Source organism: Marmota flaviventris, chromosome 18 (assembly GCF_047511675.1).
Source record: "Marmota flaviventris isolate mMarFla1 chromosome 18, mMarFla1.hap1, whole genome shotgun sequence".
Taxonomy (NCBI): domain Eukaryota; kingdom Metazoa; phylum Chordata; class Mammalia; order Rodentia; family Sciuridae; genus Marmota; species Marmota flaviventris.
Genome location: NC_092515.1, coordinates 5,466,653 through 5,486,180, shown reverse-complemented (window position 1 = coordinate 5,486,180; position 19,528 = coordinate 5,466,653). Strand labels below are relative to the sequence as shown.

General features: G+C 50.4%; 1 protein-coding gene across 1 annotated transcript; it reads right to left on the bottom strand.

Annotated features, from left to right (window-relative positions):
• Nucleotides 1-15,694: 15,694 nt before the first annotated feature.
• Nucleotides 15,695-18,697, bottom strand: Klk4 (kallikrein related peptidase 4). The gene is made up of 5 exons (XM_027920339.2): nucleotides 18,634-18,697; nucleotides 17,401-17,563; nucleotides 16,790-17,040; nucleotides 16,574-16,710; nucleotides 15,695-16,048 (listed from the first exon to the last, which is right to left on the bottom strand). The coding sequence occupies exons 1-5, from the start codon at nucleotides 18,695-18,697 to the stop codon at nucleotides 15,896-15,898; spliced, it is 768 nt and encodes a 255-aa protein (XP_027776140.1). The 3' UTR covers nucleotides 15,695-15,895.
• Between the last annotated feature and the right edge of the window lie 831 nt (nucleotides 18,698-19,528).

Here is a 19,528-nt window from a genome sequence, read left to right as displayed (position 1 = left end):
CTGCAAAATGCTTCCTGTGATGGATGACACAGAGTCAGTAGCTAGACAGGGACAGCCATGGACGAAGGTGGACCCAGAGACAGACACACCTCAAACCACTATTGGACAGCCAACCCCAGTCCAAGACCAAGCAGCTGGTTCCAAGGGTGGGACACTGGGAGGCGATGCTCATGGGGCTGATGGAGTCCGAGGCTGTGGCTGGGTCCCGCAGCTGGATGGGCATGAGGTCGCTGGATCCTGAGGTTCGTTGTACTCTGGATGCTGAATGGAGCAGTTGACCTTGATCATCTGGCTGCCTGGTGCCTGGTGCCTGGTGCAGGTTGGTCCCATGGTGTAGGAGCTGGGGGCCCCAGGGCAGGTCAGTACATGGAATTACTCCTCACCTCCAACCCCAAACTCACATCCTGCCCCATTCCAACCACAACCTCATCTCCACCGACTCTCAGCTCCTGTCCCACTCCCAGCCTCATTCCAACCATCAGCCCTATGCCCAGACTCATTTCCATGCCAAACTTAACCATCAGCACCATCCTAAGCCCCATTCCCACCCTCACTCCTAAGTTCACCCCAAATCCCAACAACTAGGGCGAGTGAACGAGGCCCTTGCTTCAGGTCCACACTTAAGGGAGCCTAAACACCCAGCAACCCAAACAAATAATAGTTAAATATAATATTTAAAAATTAAAAATTAATAAAAAATCCATGAAGAACAAATTATGAACATTCTAAGTAAAGACAGCACATGACCCTGCCTGACCAATGTTACTAACCTTATCCTGACCCCAGGTCTGTCAGGTCCTATCTCTATTTAAATATTGGTTCATTGTGGATTTTTGCACTAATGTTTATTCTTTAAAATATTACATTAAAATATTAATTTTGATTAGTGATTTCTTTAAATCTCTAAATTTTGTTATTTTATTTTATTTTTTAAACAAGGACAACGATGTTTATTTATATCAGCAAGTATGATTAGTGATATTTTTGACTGTGCCCTCAAACTGCAGTCAAGGTAAGTGTTGCTCTGACCTCTTTCTATACCCGCCCCCCAGCTACACGCACACCTCTGCCCAGGTGTGTCCGGACCCCATCCCGGTCCCTGACTTCATCACCTGCCTCCGCCCTTGACGCCAATGAAAGGCTGAAAGGCGGTGCTCAGAAAACGCCCTTCCTACTGCAGCTCCCCCCATTCCTTGAGCACCTGCTTCTCTCAGGTCATCCTCCTCTTAGGCACTTCCGTAATTGGGTCCAGCCCGGGTCTGAACAGTCCCTTAACCCCGCCCTCATCACTGCGGACTCCGCAGGCTCCCTGCTTCTCATTCCCACCTAGCAGTCAGCGCTGGAGCCCGAGCCCCGCCCCTCAAGCCCCGCCCCCTCTAGAATCCCACCCCTGGCTCCGCCCCTCCGGGCCAAGCCTTCTGCTCAAGTCTCACTCTGGCCAAGCCCCGCCCCCCAAGCACGGTCCCTCAAGCCCCGCCCCGGGCCGCTTTCTCTGCTCTGCTGAAATCCCTCCCAAACTTTAGGCTAAGCTGGTGCAAATGTCACGGCCCCAGCCAGCAGTGGCCTCCGGAAGCAGTGCGCCGCGGACAGCACCCATGTGGATGCACCAGGACACCCCCGCCGTGCAAGTCATTTTTCAGAAACAGGGCTGCCTGCCAGGGTGGAGTACAGCGTGCATTCATGGCCACCGAAGATGAGTATTTTGCTGGCAATGGACAATGTTAGAGTCTGTAAACAAGTCAGGATGGCGCCTGGCATTTTGCCAGAGAAATGTTAGGGTCTGTAAACAAGTCTGGATGGCGCCTGGCAAAATGCCAGAGGGAGTGGTTTGTAAAGTAAAGCCAGCGAGCCATTAAGTGTAGATTCCTTATTGGTTGACTGCTCTATCGAGTTTATGTTAATTAGGATAAGCTGTGTGGAATGTATAAATACCTCTGTTGTCCTACAATAAACGGCTCCCACTCCTGCTGTATCAATGTACACAAGTTGCTCCTTACCCTGGTTATTTTGCTGCAGCCGGACTGCGGCAGGACAAAGCACCTGAGAGCCGAATCTGGGATCCTCCCGGAGGAATCGCACCTCCTGGGGGGGGGGGGGGCAGGGTCAGGCACAAATGGAAGGCGGGGCAGGTCAGCATTTGGAAACTGCAGGCTGCTCCGGGAGGCTGAAGCACGGATGGGGTCTCTGGGTCTGCTGCTTGGGCTGGGCTGGGAGGGGCTCAAGGCAGAGTCTAAGGCCCAGACCCCTGGTCTGACCGCTCTTCTCCTACACCTCCTCCCCTACACCGCCCAGAGTCACAGTTTCAAAACTAGACCAAAGGCCCACGTCCTTGTGCACACACACTCTCCCTTCCCCAAAAGGGTCCTCAGCCTTTGCAACGACTCCTGCCTGCAGGGGACAGAGGCTATCAAGTCTTGCACCCTGACTAGTGGACACCCACAGAGCTGGACAACCAGCAACCAGAACGTACTCACTGGATGAGGATTTTTACTCTGCCGGACCCCCTGCACTCCCAGCAAGGCCACATCCAGCAGCACCCACCCTGGAGCAACACAGTGGCAAGACTGTACTTCCCCCCTCACCCCCTCCCGCCCCTGCCACACACACACACTCAGGGAGGGCACCAGTTAGCTAGCAGTACTGGTTGGAAGGATAATTACAGCTAGGATTTTTGAACTCGCCCGTGGGTCTGGCACTCTGGGGATGACATGCCTATATATTATCTCACCTGTCTATTTAGATCACCACTCAGGGGGGTTGTAACATTGTCTCATTCTGAAAGGGGGAAACTGAATCACGGAGACATTGAGCTATGTCTCTCTGGCCCATATGTTCTCTCTCCCACTCAGATACCTGTGACAGTGTGAATGACATATCCCAGGAACCAGACCTAGAGGGTTTCTGCTGGGATCCTCCTGTTTCCACCTGGTGGCAAGGGGGTGTGTTCATTCTGGTCCTGTAGCCTCTTCCCCCTACCCTCCCTGGGCAGGAGCAGCCATGGAGGACTTTCTCCACCCTAGGCTCTGAGCCCTGACCCTGACACCACAACCCAGGTCAGTATTTCAGCCTCCAGTGCTATTGACATTTTTGTGTGTGGCGCTGGGGATGGAACCCAGGGCCTCTGCTCGACAGGCAATGCTCCCTGCTGAGCCACACCCCACTCTTGCTGTGGATTCCGCCCTGTGTATTGGAGGATGTTTTGCAGCAGCTCCCGTCTTTGCCCTCTAGAGGCCAGTAGCACCCTCCACATCAATTTTGATAACCCAAAGCCCCATTCATTGTCTAGTGTTCCCTGGAAGAAGTCAGTGTGAGCCACACCTGCAGGGAGGACGGGCAGGGAGATGGGGAGACAGAGACGGTGAACTGGCAGAAAGAGATTCAGAAGATGGTGACAGAGACACAAACCAGGGTTGGGAGAGCCAGAGATCCAGCATGAGGACAGTGGAGAAGGAGACACGAGGAGGTCAGGGCTAGTGAATGTCAAAGACACGGAGACACAAATAAAGATGTTTTAGTAAGACTTTCAGGACACAACTCTGTGCCCAACACTGGTCTAAGCACTCGACACGCAGTGACTCATTTTAATAGCAACCTTACCTCACAGCTCTACTGTTATCCCCGGTGCACAGAGAGGAAAACAGGGACACAGAGAAACTAAGCAACTTGTCTGAGGTCACACAGCCAGCAAGTGGAGGAGTTGATATTGAAACCCAGACAGTCTAGCACCAGGGACTGTGATCTTAAAACTTCAGTATACACTGAGTCAAAGAAAGGGAGAGAGACATACAGAGAGACAGAAAGAAAGAGGTGGAAACCCAAAGAGAGCATGGGCCACGCACAGACGTGCGACTTGAGGATGGGAGAATACTTGGCTGCTCACCTGGGGGGTCTCTGCTGCTGGGTCCTGCACTGAGCTGTGCTGGGTCTGCTCAACCTCCTCAGGGACCTCTGGGGTACTGGGCCGCCTGCCCCGGGCTGGGCAGGAACATTGTGCAGGAAGCAATCTTGCAGGCTCATTCCCTCTGGATGCCCTGATTCCAGTCAGATCAGGGGCCTGGAGTAGGGGTTCCCTGCCCGCCCCAGGCAGCTCCTCGGGACCTCTCTCTCCATGCTTTGTCTCCTGTGTCCACTTCTCATTGCTACCTCTTATTCTCTCACCAAATTCCTGGTTTTCTCTCTTTTCCTTTGAAAGGATTTTGAGAATATCAAATTAAGATAATTTTGTCTTTTTTTTTGGCACCAGAGAGTGACCTTGGGGTGCTTAACCACTGAGCCACATTCCTAGCCCCCCCCCCCCCCCGCTTTTTTTTGTTTTGAGACAGGGTCTTGTTAAGTTACTCAGGGCCTCGCCAAGTTGCTGAGACTGGATTTGAACTTGTGATCCTCCTCCCTCAGCCTCTGAGCCCCTGGGATCACAGGCATGTGCCACCATGCCCGGCTGATTTGTGCCTGAGTCCCAGCAGGGCTCTGGCCTCTGTCCAGCTGCACCCCTCCCTCCCCCTGCCTCTCCCCTCCCGCCCCTCTCTGGCTGAGTCTGTCCTTTCTCTCTCAGGGGGTCTCTTGCTGTCCCTCTGCCTGTCCTGAAGTGTGACTGGGGTCCTTCCTGGGGTCAGGGTCTGGAGTTGGGCATACAGAGAAGCATGGCGTCGAGAGCCCGGGTCTGAGGTCTGGAGTCTGCCTTCCGAGGGTCCAGCTCGTGTTCTGGAACCTAGGGACTCAAGTCTGGGTCATGGGGCCTGGGGTTTGGAGTCAGGCCCGTGGAATGTGGACAGAGGTCAGCAAACCTTTACCGGAAACGTCCCCACAGTCCTTGGTTCGGCTTTGCGGGCCAGACAGCCCCTGCTACACCCAGCCATTTCTGCTGTGTCAGCGCGGAAACAGCCTCGGCAACACGCAAACCAGCGCATGTGACCGTCTCAGGTGGTGTTTACAGGAACAGGCGGCAGCTGGGTGTGGCCTGCAAGGGTAGCAGCGGGCTTTCCCGGGTCGCGCTGGCCCTGGACGTGGAGTCAGGAATGGAGTCCGGGCTGCAGAGTCCACGGACGTCTGGAGCCGGGGGAGCTTGGGTCAAAGGTGCCATCTCAGCGATTATGGAGCCCAAAGTCAGAGTCTGAATTTGCAGCTCGGGTCTTGAGGTTGCAGATGAGGTGCTTTGTAGGCGGTCGCCATGGCGAGTGACTCTTGGAGACGCCGTCTGGGTGGCCATGAGGTCTGGACCGCTGTGGCTCATGCTTCCTCCTCTAGGGGTTTGTGTGCGGGAAGCTCGGAGGTCCCAGCCTGGCCACATTAGGAGGTGGAACCAGTAAGAGGTGGAGCTGAGTGAGGGGGACCGAGGCCCTGCCCTCGGGAGGGTTGAAGGTCGTTCTAAGGGGCCCCCACTAGTTCCCGAGACACTGAGTTCTTTTCGAACAACCCTTCCTGCACTCCGAGACCCGCGTCCCCACGCCACCCCTCTCTCACACACTCCTGCCACCATGCCATCCTCCAGGGGGCCCTCTCCCGGAGCAGAGCAGGTGGGGCTGCCTGGCTTTGGACTTTCTGCTTCCAAATCTGTGAGCTAAGTAACGCCCCCCCCCCCCCCCCAAGAAGATACCCAGCCTCAGCTGCTTTGTTATAGCAATGGAAAAAAATGGGTTAATACAGGGGCTATGCATCCGTGACACAGAGAGAAAGGCCTTCCCTTGCTTCCTGGGGTTGGACACGTTCACGTCCAACTAAGGAGTCTATCACTGTCCCCTTGGAGATGAGCAGACTCTCCTTTCCTCGGAGCAAAGAACACCACAGGAATCACCATTTTGACATTATAAATGCCCTTGCCAGGCAGAGGAGGCTGGATATGGAGCCACTGGAGGCAAAGTTAGTGACTGAGTTCAAGTCTATTTTGTGAACCCACCGCAAGCAAAATGGCCTCAGCAGAGCAGATGGGGCTCTAGGAAATGTGAGCGGCTAATTTCTTTTTCTGATCATTAAATAGTTCAAAAATTAGAAAAACAAAAGAGTAGGTCTTCCCAAAATCACCAAATTATTTTCTTTAAATATTTTGTTTATACCCCAAACAGAATTTTCATAATTTTGTAGATTTGGCTTTAATTATCTACTTAAATAATTTAAAATGATAATAGTTTTAAGATTTAAACAAATTAAAACTTATTAAAATCTAAAACTTATTTTTAATTATAAATCTATTATAATTTTGAAAATTTATAATTGTTATTATTGTAAATTTTAAATATTATTTTAAAATTAATTATACATTCACATGCTTGACTTTTATACACTGGACTTAATTAGTGAAGAAAATCATTGCAAATATTTTTATTGAAGCTGTTAACTGAGCTCAGGAGGCTGAGGCAGGAGGACCACAAGTTCAAAGCCAGCCTCAGCAATTTAGCAAGAACTAAACAACTTAGTGAGACCCTGTCTCAAAAATAATAAAAAGGGCTGGGGATGTGGCTCAGTGGTTAATCACCCCTGGGTTCAACCCCCAGTATCAGAACACAAAAAAGCCAAGCAAACCAAATAATAAAAAAACTGAAAAATCTGTAATGTAGGCAAAATATTTTTTTTCCTCCTCATGTGAGAAATAGAGTGGTGGTCTGTTTTCAGAATATAGTATTTAGCTTTAAAAGAAAAGTGACTTGGGATGTGAGAAAGGCGGTTGACAGCAGAACAGAGGGAAAAGTCACAGGCAAATAATACGAGAGTGTAAAAATTCACAGCCCCTTGTCAGACAGGAGGACAGGAGGAAGCCCCCCTCACTGAGCTAAACTGTGTGTGTGCCAAAAGGCACTCAATCCAAGGGACCTTTCTGCCCCAGGAGACCAAGGTTGCTGGGGACCACTGAAGGTGTATTTCTTTAAATAACCCAACCAAAGACTGTGAAATCTAGGTGACCTTCCAGGAAGATTGTGCGCCATGGTACTCAGCCAGCGAGGAACCAGGGAGAGATCTCGTGCTCTCTGGGATAAAATGCTGCTTGTAACCAGTCTGGGTATAGGCACCTGGTCTCGCAAGATGTCATTAAAGTCAAGCCTGCTTGTTGCTGTTCCGTGTGTTTCTTGGTCCATTTTTCAGGCTGGGACAGGTGAGTGTGTTTCTCACCTTAAGTGCCCAATACTCACCCAGTACTCACTCTGGGACCAGATGTGCCATGTCCTCACATCAGCCAAACCTTTGACACCAGCGGAGTGTCCACCAGGAATTCAGTTCAATTGAGAATTCTGACATGATGGGGAGTCAGGGGAGACCCCACAGCAGGGGGCTCAGTCCTCAGATCTGCCTAACTCCAGATGCCAGCCACAGTCCCAGGCTGTCACCTGCATTTTTTAATTCTTTGAGTCAGGGTCTCCTTCTGTGGCCCAGGCTGACCTCAAGCTCCTGAGCCCCAGCCACCCTCCTGCCTCAGCCTCCCGAGTGCAGAGACCACAGGCGCTGCCACCACACCCGGGTTGACCACCTGCACTTGTTATGATCAGCAGCCCTGACTCTCCCAGGCTCAGGACAGAGAGAGAGAGAAGGACAGAGGGGGGAAAGGGATAATTCAGCCAGAGAGAGAGGGGAGCAGAGACTCAGGAACCAGGCAGGAACTCAGATGACAAGATGGAGGCCAGAGTGGCAGCAGGACACAGGTGTCCCTCTGCTTCCACATCTCAGCTTCCTGATCTTGCTGGGGCTTATCAGCAGCTCCCTGTCCCCTCGGGCTGGTGGACGCATTCCTCTGGGGGCAACTACTGCAATCTCTGGTCCCCGGCTCTTCGGCCTACCTGGGTCCCAGACCCAGATCAAGTGCCCTGAGCTCAGGCAGGTCAAGAGCTTCTTCTCCAGATGAGAGCCGGGGCAGCCCCCACCTCCAGCCAACACGTCCTCATCTCCAGGGCCTCCTCTGCACTGGGTCCCATTTACACCAGGGTCACCCTGTGGTCTGTCTAATGCTCATTAATATCCACGTGTTCTTCTTTCCTACTATAGTCATTTTTAGCTATGAATCTGGGGCATCTCACAAATTTTGATTATGCAACCTTTCCATTTATCCTTCAGGTCCAAGATGTTTTTAGGTTTCCTCTTTTCATCATGAATTATTTTAAAATCTCAACATGTGTGGGCATTATGTCCATGTGCTGGTTGAGTCCTTTGAAATATTATTTTCCTCCAAAATTTTCCAGATTTTCCTTCTTCACGACAGCCTTCCACTGACAGTTCCAAACTATTCTTTGAGTTTTAACCATCAGACATTTCAGTTTTGGAGAAAGTGGCCCGTGTGCTACAAACTCTTCTCATCGACAGTTATGTTGGAAATCTCACACATCTGTGTGGGGAACGTGTTCATTTCTCTCTGCACACCTATCAATTTTCTATATTAATTTTGATAAGGTTATTTTGTAGGAACATTCAAGTATAGAATCATAAATTCAGTGTAAAGAAATTTTTATTACTTTGTAGCTACCCCCTTGGTCTAATAATGGTTCTAATATTAATGCCCAAGTCAATCAATTTAATAAAGGTATATTACCTTTCTTATGGGTACTATTTCTTGGTAAATCTTTTTTTCCTCTTTTGCTTTTAACTTTTCTACATGCTTTCTACGTGTGTCTCCTATGAACAGCCTTTACAAAACTGAATTAATATGCTAATGAATTCAGTCACTTGCATTTATTGTGATTAATGATATGTTGGATATAGGCTATCTCTTTTTTGTACTTAGATTTTAATTTTAACGAATACATAAAAAACATGCGTAGTTGGTGGGGTGTGGTGAGATGTTTTAATGCGTGAACACAATATGTAATGTTCAAATCAGGGGAGACACACCTAGCCTCTCAAACATGTATCATTTCTTTAGAATGAAAACATTCAAAATATTTTCTTCTAGCATATCAAAAAATTTACAGGGGCTGGGGATGTTGCTTACTTGGTAGAGTGCTTGCCTCACGTGCACAAGGTCCTTGGTTCAATCCCCAGCACCGCCAAAAAAAAAAAAAAAATCACAGCACGTCACCAATATCCATGGCCACCTTTCTGTGCTACACCAGAACTCCCTACTCCCACCTACCTATCTTATCAAGCTTTGACCAACCTCCCCCAGCCTCCCCCCCACCCCCCGCACTGTCTTCCCAGGCTTTGGTGAGCATTATTCTTCTCCCAACCTCAGTAAGATCCACTTGTTAGGTTCCATCTGAGTGAGCTCACGTGCTACTTGTCTTTCTGTACCTGACTTATTTCCCTTGACATGATGGTCTCAAATAACAGAATTTTCCACACTTCTTATCCTCTAGTTCATTGTGTGTGTGTGTGTGTGTGTGTGTGTGTTGTGTGTTTTCTTACATCATTTCCCCCATTCTGTTTCTTTGGAATTTAAACCCTATCCATTCTTCAGTGGTTACCCTTGATTTTTCTTATCATCCATATTCATCTTAGTCTAAAATGAATGCATTTTTTAGTGCCTACCTGCTTCCAAACAACCAAGCACCCAAGATCACATTAATTTTGATCAGCTCTCCCTACACTTGCAAGCTATTGTTTTCCAGTTTTTCTGGTTCAGTGAAAGAAAGGAAAACTTAACTCATGGAGTCGTGGAAACCATGGGTGAGCCGAGTCCCGAGCAGATGGACTCCTCTTCCTTCCACATGATCAGCCAGCACCCTGCGTGCCAGCAAGCAGGAACTTAACCACACAAAAAGCTGTTTTTCTCCTGTTAATGTCTGACTTTCCTTCTGGAGGCCAAAGTTTTCTTGGAAGGTTCTGTTTGCAGAACTCAGAGAAGTGTCAGCTGTGTGCAGCACGTGTGGTTTGGAACTTTCCTTCACCCTGTTTCCTCACAAGGTCTGTCTTGGAAAAGCGTTCACAGGTACAAGCCAGGAGTCACGCCCAGCAATCACCTTGCTTCACTGTGAACACCACTGTTTTTTTTTTTCTTCTTTCTTTCTTAAATTGAGGAGAAATTCAGATGACGTTTATCACATCCTCACAGCTGTGCCCTGGCCACCTCCCTGTGGCCTCCCTGGTTGCTGCTGAGAAGTCAGCTGTCTTCCTAGTTGGGGCTTTTTGGGGAGTGACGGGTCCTTTCTCTCGCAGCAGCGTCTTCTTGTTGGAGTCCTCTGTGGTTTACTGCGTGTCCGGACAAGGATCTTTATTGTTTTCTTGCTCAGAATACACTAGGCTCCCTAGAGCTACGAGGTCCAGGAGTTTTATCGTCACTTTAAGAGTTGTTTTCCTCCCTTCCCTCTCTTCTCCCAGACGGCATTCTGCTTTCCAAATATGTTAACACCTCTTTTATATTACCCATCTTCTTCCTCTCTCTGCACTCTGAAGAAGTTATTCTATCATCTTCAATATTCTCTTCAGCTTTGACAAATGTGTTTTGATAGATTTAAAAAGTTTTACAAGTATGTGTTTAATTTCTATAAGTTATATTTGTTCTTTGTTTAAGATTTGCGGAAAACATCTTGTTAATTAGATGTCAAATTTGTTCAAACCTCCCCGCCCCCACCAGTACTTGGGTTATGTGAATCATGATGTGCACAAAAACAGCGACCTGCATTTGGTAGAGAGTCCTTTGTTTCTCCTCTTTGGGGACACACTGCCCACACTCGGTGTCCTCTGTTCTGAACACAGCAGCTCCACTCTCCACCATCTTTGAAGCCCTACCTTTGTTGAATGTTCTGCTCACCTCCAGGCACGGTCACTTTCCTTCTCTGACGTCTGCTGATTGTCTGCCTCAGTGGGAGTGCTGGGAGCCCACCCCAGGACTGGGGAAGACCCTCACCCAGAGGTCTGCGAAGCACCTCAGCCTAAGCTCCGGCTGCCGCTGCCTTCCAGCTGCCCCAGGATCTCCTTTTCCCTGTAACACAGCCTCCCGATGGCTGCTGCCCTCTCTGGCTGTCCTCTGTCTCCTGCTTGAGTTTGAACTTGGGGTTCCTTCCCCATCTTTTACCTGCCAGCAGTGTCTCTCGAAGCGTGTCTTTGCCGGGTATCAGTTTACAAGACCCAGACCCCACACGTCAAGTTCTGGCCTCCAGGCTCGGGGTTGCATGGCTCTGACTTCAGACTTGATACCCCGATTCCGAACCTCATGTTCTAGCTCCCGACACCCAAGCCTCAGCTCTGGGCTCCAGTCCCCAACCAAAATCCAGACCCCAGACTTTACGGCCCAGTGGACATCTGGTAAACCCCAACAGGGAGCCAGAGGCTGAACTCGGCTCCTGGGGTATACCCAGGTATACCGTCGACAGGCCTCAAAGGCCATGGGCACTTTAGGGTCACCTAAGCCTACCCCCATGAGGTACATTCTGTTAATGTCCCATTGAAGGGACGGGGAATTTTATGATAAAGACTATTCTGGGGCTGGGGCTGTAGCTCAGTGGTAGAGTGCTTGCCTAGCATGTGTGAGGCACTGGGTTCCGTCGTCAGCACTGCATATAAATAAATAAAATAAAAGCATTCTGTCCATCTACAACTATAAAAAATTTTTAAAAAATGAGTATTCCATATTGTTTGGTTGTAGGTGTCTATATATTCAAAGTATATGATTATGTTAATATTATTCAAATATTCTATACCCTTATTTTTTCTTATTGTGGTAAAAATGTCCATAATATAAAATTTGTCACTAACAAAATTTGGTATATTCATGACATTATGCCACCATTGTCACTATGAATTTCAGAATATTTTCATCACTCCAAAGGAAGCCTTGTACCCATGAGGAGTCACTCAAGCTTAATTACTTTGTAGTCAGACAACACACTGAGTATACTATGACTTTGAATTTTGTGGAGACTTGCTTCAAGTCTCAGTATCTGGTTCATTTTTCTTCTTTCTAAATTATAATTATGAACTCAAATTAACCGTACAGATTCGTGGGTTTCTCTGTGACCTTTCCATACATGCATGTGTCACCCCACCTAACGCCCACCACCCTACCTAACGCCCCTCTTGCCCTCTCCTCTCTTCCCTCCACCCACTTCCCTTCCCTGATTCGTTTTTCTTCTACTTTCGGGTCATGTTCTCTTGTTGGTGCCCACAGGTGAGAGGAAACGTGATGCTCGTCTTTCTGTGTCTGGCTTATTTCGTTGTTAACACGACGATCTCCAGTTCCATCCATTTTCTTGCAAACAACATGATTTCATTCTCCTCTGTGGCTGAGTAATACTGTACCGTGTGTCTTTCCTTCATCCATCCATCTGCTGCAGGGGCACCTAGACTGAGTCCACATCTTGGCGACTTTGGAGAGTGCAGCAATAAACAAGGGGATGTGGGCCCCTCGTGTCTGCTGGCTTCACTTCCTCTGGTATATACACAGGACTTACAGGGCTGCATGACGTGGGAGTTCTATTTTTTTTTTTTTTGGTGGGGGGAGCCTCCACTCTGATTTCCCCATCTTTGCTGTACTAATTTACATCCCCACCAACCGTGGCTACGTGTTCCTTTGCTCCAGTTCTCACCAGCATCTGTTATGTTTGGTTCTTCTTCTTTTTTTTTTTTAATATTTATTTATTTTTTTTAGTTGTAGTCGGACAGAATACCTTTATTCCATTCATTTATTTTTATGTGGTGCTGAGGATTGAACCCAGGTCCTCGCGCATGCTAGGCGAGTGCTCTGCCCCTGAGCCACAATCCCAGCCCCTGGTTCTTCTGATAAGAGCTGCTCTGACTGGGGTTTAGAATCTCAGTGTCGTTTTGATTTGCATTTCCCTGATGGCTAAAGATGTCGAACCTTTTTTTCATATATCTGTTGGCCATTTGTACTTCTTTTGAGAAGTACCTGTTCAGATTTTTAGCCCTTTTATGATTAGACTACTTGTACTTCTCTTGTTGACAGTTTTGAGTTCTTTATGTATTGGGGATATTAATCCTCTGTCAGATGTATGGCTTGCAAATATTTTCTCCCATTCTCTTCACTCGGTGAATTGCCTCTTTTGTTGTATAGAAGCTTTTTAATTTGATATAATCCCACTTATCAATACTTCATTTTATTTCCTGAGCTACTAGAGTCCTTCCTATTCAGGAAATCTTTACATGTCCCTCTACCTGTTACTGTGACTCTAATATGTCTTGAAATCTGGTTAAGTGATGGCTCTAGCATTGTTCTTTTTGCTCAGGATTGCTTTGACTATTCTAGGACTTCTGTGCATCCATATGAATTTTTTTATATACCAGAGATTGAACCTGGGGCACTTTACCATTGAGTCACATCCCAGGCCTTTTTAGAATTTTATTTTGTTTTGAGACAGAGTTTCACTAAGCTGCCGAGCATCTTGCTGTGTCCCTGAGGCCTTGTGCTGTGTCTGACCTGAGTGGCTCACTTTCTCTGTAGATCTTGCAGGTGTGGGGACCCTCTGCAAGCCCAGGCAGGTGTGTTGTGGACAGCAGGAGGTGTGTTGTGGACAGCAGGGGGTGTGAGGTGCCCGCTGTGGTTTCTCTTCCACACTCGTCAGCGATGTGCTGTCTGCAAGAGAACCCAAGCAGCCTGTGCTGGGCTGGCTTGGGGGTGTGGTGTCCCACAGCTGTCATTTCCCTCTGTTGTTGCTATTGGGTGAGTGACCAGGTGTGGGAGTTCAGCCTCCCCGCCCCCCCAGCTGTACCTGTGTGGGGCTAGGTGATCAGCTGGGGGGCTTTGATCTCCCCAGTTTTTTAAGTTGAAAGTTCTGCCAAGGTCTGAGTGGGAAAGACTGTCACTGAATTAGGTGTCATTTCTCTCAGCTGGGCTGGGGGTGCACCTCAGTGGCAAAACACAGATCCCACCCTCCCATGCCCTGACCTCTCCCAGCTGCCTTCCCAATTTGGTCCTAAATGGAAAGTGACCTTTGTTCCTGTCACAGACCAGCTGCCCACTGCGTGGTGTTCTATGGTTTTGGCTTACATGCTCCATCTTTTAACCACACGGCTCTCAAGCCAGGCACCCACCAGCCTGGTATACTGGTATTTGCTGTGGTGTTCCAGAAAAACTTCAGGGACCTTTGACTCTCAGCGCAGCAGCTCAGAGGAGACCTTCTCAAGACAGCCCCCCCATGGCAGCACCACCAGTGCATGCTGGGAAGTGGGTGGGACTTCCCTAGTGCCTGTGTGCTGTGCAGATTCCAGATCCACTGTTCAGGTGTGTGTGTGTGTGTGTGTGTGTGTGAGTGTGTGTGTGTGTGTAATTTCCAGTGTACAAATGCACGCCTCCATGTAACCTTCACTCCTGTAAAGTTATAGACAATGTCAATCAACCCAGAAGGTTCCTCATGCTTCTTCCAGATCTGTTTGGAGGCATACTGCCCCTCCCATCCCAGCAGCCAGGCAACACTGATTAGCTTTGCTCCAGACTTTCCTGCAGTTGGAGTTGTAGGGTGCTCGTGGGACAGAGGTATGTTCATTTTTCTAAGAATTTGACAAACTACTTTCCAAAGTGGTGGTACCATCTTATACTGTCCCCAGCAAGGAAAGGAAGTGCCAGCTGCCCTGCACTGACGGAGACTCGCTGCTGTCGTTCCTTTTGGTTTCAGCCATCCCTGGAGTAGTGTTTTGAAGAGTCTGTGTCCTCCAGACCCCGGGAACAACGTTCTGCAGATGCCCACGGGGTGAAGGATAAATAATCTTTATCCTTATTCATTTTTTGTCTTGTTTGTTCTATCATTTTCTTTGGGTCACTTTAAAAATCCCCTTTGATGAGTTGGAATTTGTTGATCTAATTTTAGTGATCTCACTCCTTTCTATGTTTGAGGATATTTTAAAAGATCCATAAAAATTTGGATATCTCCTTATGGAGATAGATGTACAATGAATTTATGAATACATCTTGAATAAAATTTTTATAGGCACATTCTTCCTAGCGTAATTTACCAATGAAGAGTCTAACAGCAGTTCCTCATATTCTAGGGGCCTGGGCTCACCCTCTCTGTCCCTCAGTCTTCCCCTCTCTCTGTTCCTAGGTCACCCCCGCTCTGTCCTTGGGTTCCCCTGCCTCTGTCCCTGGGTTTCCCCCTCTCTGTGTCTGGGTCCCCCTCTCTGTCCCCAGGTCTCTGCCTCTGTCCCTGGGTCCTCCCTCTGTCCCCAGGTCCCCCTTTCTGTCCCTGGGTATCTTTCCGCTCATGCCTTCCCACCAGCCTCCAGCAAGGGTCCTGAGGTAGATACAAATCATGCAACTTTTTTTTTTTTTTTTTTGTACTGGGGATTGAACTCAGGGGCACTCGACCACTGACCCACATCCCCAGCTCTATTTTGTATTTTATTCAGAGATAGGTTCTCACTGAGTTGCTTAGCACCTCGCTGTTGCTGAGGCTGGCTTTGAACTCATGATCCTCCTGCCTCAATCTCCCTAGCTGATGGGATTACAGGTGTGTGCCACCACACCCAGCAAACTTAACATGCAGCTAAGAAGACAAAATTGGAAAAAGGTAATCAAAACCAAATAGTTAAATGAAGCGAGAAATCACTTAAATCCACTGTTTGCTGACTTGGATTTTCAGGCACTGACAACATTCACAGGATTGGTTTCTCTTAACCTCTCAGGTGCAGCTGCTCCCCCTGGAACCCTGTGGCCTCCTGTTCAAAGCTCCTGCTTGCCAGCCGGGGGAAACAAGACTAAGGGTGGAAAAGCTATTTGCTGGAATCCTTCAATGGGAAGAGAAGCAAGGAGGACACTTCAAACAGAACCCGGCTGCTCTCACACTTTACTCCAGGGGAGGACGGGGGTGCGGGGAAGGGGATCAAAGGGTGGAAACCAGCCTAATACCCGTGAGGCTAGGAAACACTGGGCTGATAAGGACATTGCAGACAGGAAAAGATTCTGAATGGACTCCTGAGCTGAGGGAGGAGGGCTGGGTTGGTTCTGGACCTCTGGGCCACAGGGAGATGGTAACTAAGGTCCTGGGCTCCTGGGTGAGGGAGGCCAGTTCCGTGGGTCCAATCCCCAAGGCTAAATAGCCTGGATGGTTTTCTGTATCCAGTCAGTGAACTTGCAGAGGTTGGTGTAGACACTTGGCATGCCAGGCTGGCCACACTTGGCTTGTCCCAAAGACACGAGGCCCTGCAGAGACCTGTTGCAGACCAGGGGGCCCCCAGAGTCACCCTGTTGTGGAGAGAAGGAGAGAGTCAGAATCCCAAACACTGAAGGTGGGGCTAGATGTGGGATCAGAGAGGAGCCACATGAGACTGAGAGACAAAGACAGAAAACAACCAGCAACCCACCCTGGAAGTCCCTTGCAGGTCCCTGACCCCCTGCCTGCTCCCTGTGCCCAGAGTGGCCCCCGTGGCTTCCCTCGGGCTTGTGGTTGATCTGTCTCTCCTGTGTCTTCCCTGTGGGTTATTCCCCGTCTCTGAGCCTCTGCATCTCTCTGGTTCTTGGGATTTCTCCTGTTTCTCACGGGCCTCCCTCCTGGAGTCTGTCTGGTTCTCACTGGGCTCTTCTGTGTGTGCCTCCGCCTCAGGCTCTGTTTCTTTCTCTCCTCCTTTGCCTTTGTATTCTCCTTTGTACTTATTCCTGTTTCTTCCAGTCTCTTTCCCTTTGTTCCCATCCCCCTGTCTCTACTCCTCACCGTACCTCCCGTCACCACTTCTCTGTCCCCCCCTGAGACGTCCGCCTCCCATCTCTCACGTTGCAGGAGTCCCTCCGGTCCTGTCCTCCGCCTGCGCAGAACATGCTGTGGTGGTACAGGGAGGTGTAGATCTCACTGCAGACCTTCTCGGACACCACCGAGACGTTCGTGCACTGGAGCAGCGTGGGCAGCCTGCCTGGGACACAGAGCTCTGGGTCAGCCCCTCTGGTGGGGAGAGGGACCCCTCCCAGAGGGCAGAGGTGGCACAGGCTCACCATTCTCCAGCAGACCCCAGCCAGAGACAAGGCAGGAATCCCCAGGTGTTGGGCATTGGGAAGTGATGCTGATCTTCCGAATGGTGTCCGACTCAGACACGGACTCCTTCAACTTTATGAGCATGAGGTCGTTGGCGAAGAAGGGATTGTTGTACTGGGGGTGCTGGATGGAGAGGAGGACCTCCATCATTCGGCTGCCTGGTTCTTGGTTGGCCTCAAGACTGTGCAGACCCAGACCCACGGTGTAGGAGCTGAGGACCACGGGAGCAGGTTGAGTTCTGTGACGACTACCCTCCCACCCAGGCCGTCCCCACTCTCGGACCCACCCCATCTCCCTGCCAAGCACCGTGCTAGGAGTCACCTAACCGTGACCTCAAATCCTCATCCGCAACAACCAGGGATCAGAACCTGCCCCAAGCCTCGGGTGACCCAGTCCCAGGGCTCTCTGAATCTTCCCACAGCAACATTGTGCGCGCCTGCCTTGCCCTCCCCCTGGACTCCCCGGTTCCAGGCTTGGGTCTACAAGCCAGCACAGCTGTCGCCACAGATGCTGGGTCTGTTTGAGCCCCCTCCCCTGAGATAGCGACACACCTACCCCATCCTGCACTCACTTCTGTAAACAGTGCGCGGCTGACAGCACCCACTGGGGATGCACGAGGACTCCCGAGCAGAAAAACTCATCTTCCTTGAACAGTGCCGCCTGCCAGGGCTGCGAGTGAGGGATGCAGTCCTCGCCGTTTATGATGTGGCTGCCGCCACTCCAGGCGAGGGACCCTGGAGGCGGAGTCAGGGCTGGGGGCCGGCCCAGGAGGAAAGCCCAAGGCTCCAGGGGTAGAGGAGTCCCAGTGAAGGGGCGTGGCCAGGGCCTCGGGGTGGGGCCAGGGGTTCAGGGGCGGGGCTGTGGCTGTGGGGCGGGCTTAGAAGGCAGGATCAGGGCTCCCGGGGTAGGGTCTGAGTGCAGGGGTGTGGTCAGAGTTTGGGGGCAGTGTCAGAGGTCTTGGGGGAGGAGTCAGCGGCAGAAGGAGGGATCACTCTTTGGGGTGTGGCCTGCGCGCAGTCTAGGCTGGAGGAAGGCTCCGGAGACTGGACCCTTGCAGTCATGATTAGGGAGGGGAGCCATGGACAAGCTTCAGGGGTGGGGTCAGGGCTCACAGGGTGGGGTCAGGTCCCTTGGGAGGAGGTCTGGGAGATGAGATCAGCTCATAAGGACAACCCATTTTTCAGAAGGGTTCCAGATTTGAGTCACTGACCCATCTCCAGGACCCACATAACATTCCTCTTCTGCAAACCAAGCCCTGTAACAGGAGTCTCCCAGCACAGCGGACCCTCACCCAGGCTGGGCACACACAGCCAGCTACTCAGGGAGTTGGTCACATTTTGTAATGCCCTGGCCATGCCTTCCGCTAGCCTTGCCTGGTCACACCCAGCCACAGTCACTTCACACAGAAACACCATCATAGTCTCTGCCGTGAGTGCCAGTGAATCTGAGGATTGGAGACTTAGGAAGCAGGCCCAGATCCTCAGCAATGGGTGACTCCTCTGGAGGATGCGCCATCTCCCATGTAATGGCACCCTCCGCCTCCCCTGTGCCCACGACATCCATACAACGTTGTCACTCTGCAGGCTATTCAGAGGCACAAGCTACCAAAGCCATTTACCCAATAACACACTACACACCCAATCACACTGTTACATGCACAGTCACCATGATGTGAGGAATTACCTATGTGTCCCACCACAGGGGCACACGGCCACATGGTCCTTTCACACAGCAGAGGAACACTAAATCACACCTGTACTGTAGCCCACACTGTGCCCTCAGGCAGTCACACACACTCAGATACCTGTGACCCCAAGGAGGAGGTACCCCAGGAACCAGCCCCAAGGACTTCCTGCTGTGACCATCATGTCAGCACCTGGGAATGAGGAGGGGAATCTGGGGACCTTCAGAACAGAGCTTCTCATCTCTCTCTCTTCCCTTCTGGGCCCCCTGGGATGTTACTGAACATCTACAGCCCCCTGCCCTGCTTGGGACTCAGAATGCAGAGAGAGATATTCAGAAACAGAGGGAGAAAGAGACAGAAAGTGGAGAGGAACGTACAGAGAAGGTGTCCACCATCTATGAATAGGGAGAGGAGTGGGGAGAACCCTCAGGGACAGAGGCAAGATGCAGAGAGAGAGCCACAGAGACAGGGAAGTTAAGAATTTGATCTGAGAATCAGAGAAGCAATTCTAACTAGAGAGAGCTAGTGAGAGATCTCTTTGGACAGGAGATGTAGAGACGGCATCCTGAGGCCGAAAACAGCGGATGAAGGTGGATGAAGGCCACTAGGCTTGTAGGTGGGGACCAGGGGCTGCTTACCTGGCCACCTCTGGACTCCTGGATTCTGTGGCTGGCCTGCCTCCTGCCTGCTTCCTCCCACAACATCCCCCATGGGGCTTATAAGCTTCCTCAGCCTCTCCCCCAGGGGACACATTCCAGGGGTCAGGTGCTGCGTGCTTCCTGCTCAAATCTCTCTGGCAGCCTTAGACCCCGAGGCAGGGGGTGGGGCAGCAGGGACCCAGATCTTGCCCAGACTCCCCTCATCCCTTCTTTCTTTCTTAGTTATCCCTCTCCTCTCCTCTCCTTTCTTCTCCTTGTCCTCCTTCTCCTCCTCCTCCTCCTCCTCCTCCTCCTCCTCCTCCTCCTTCTTCTTCTTCTCTCTCTCTCTCTCTCTCTCTCTCTCTCTCTCTCTCTCT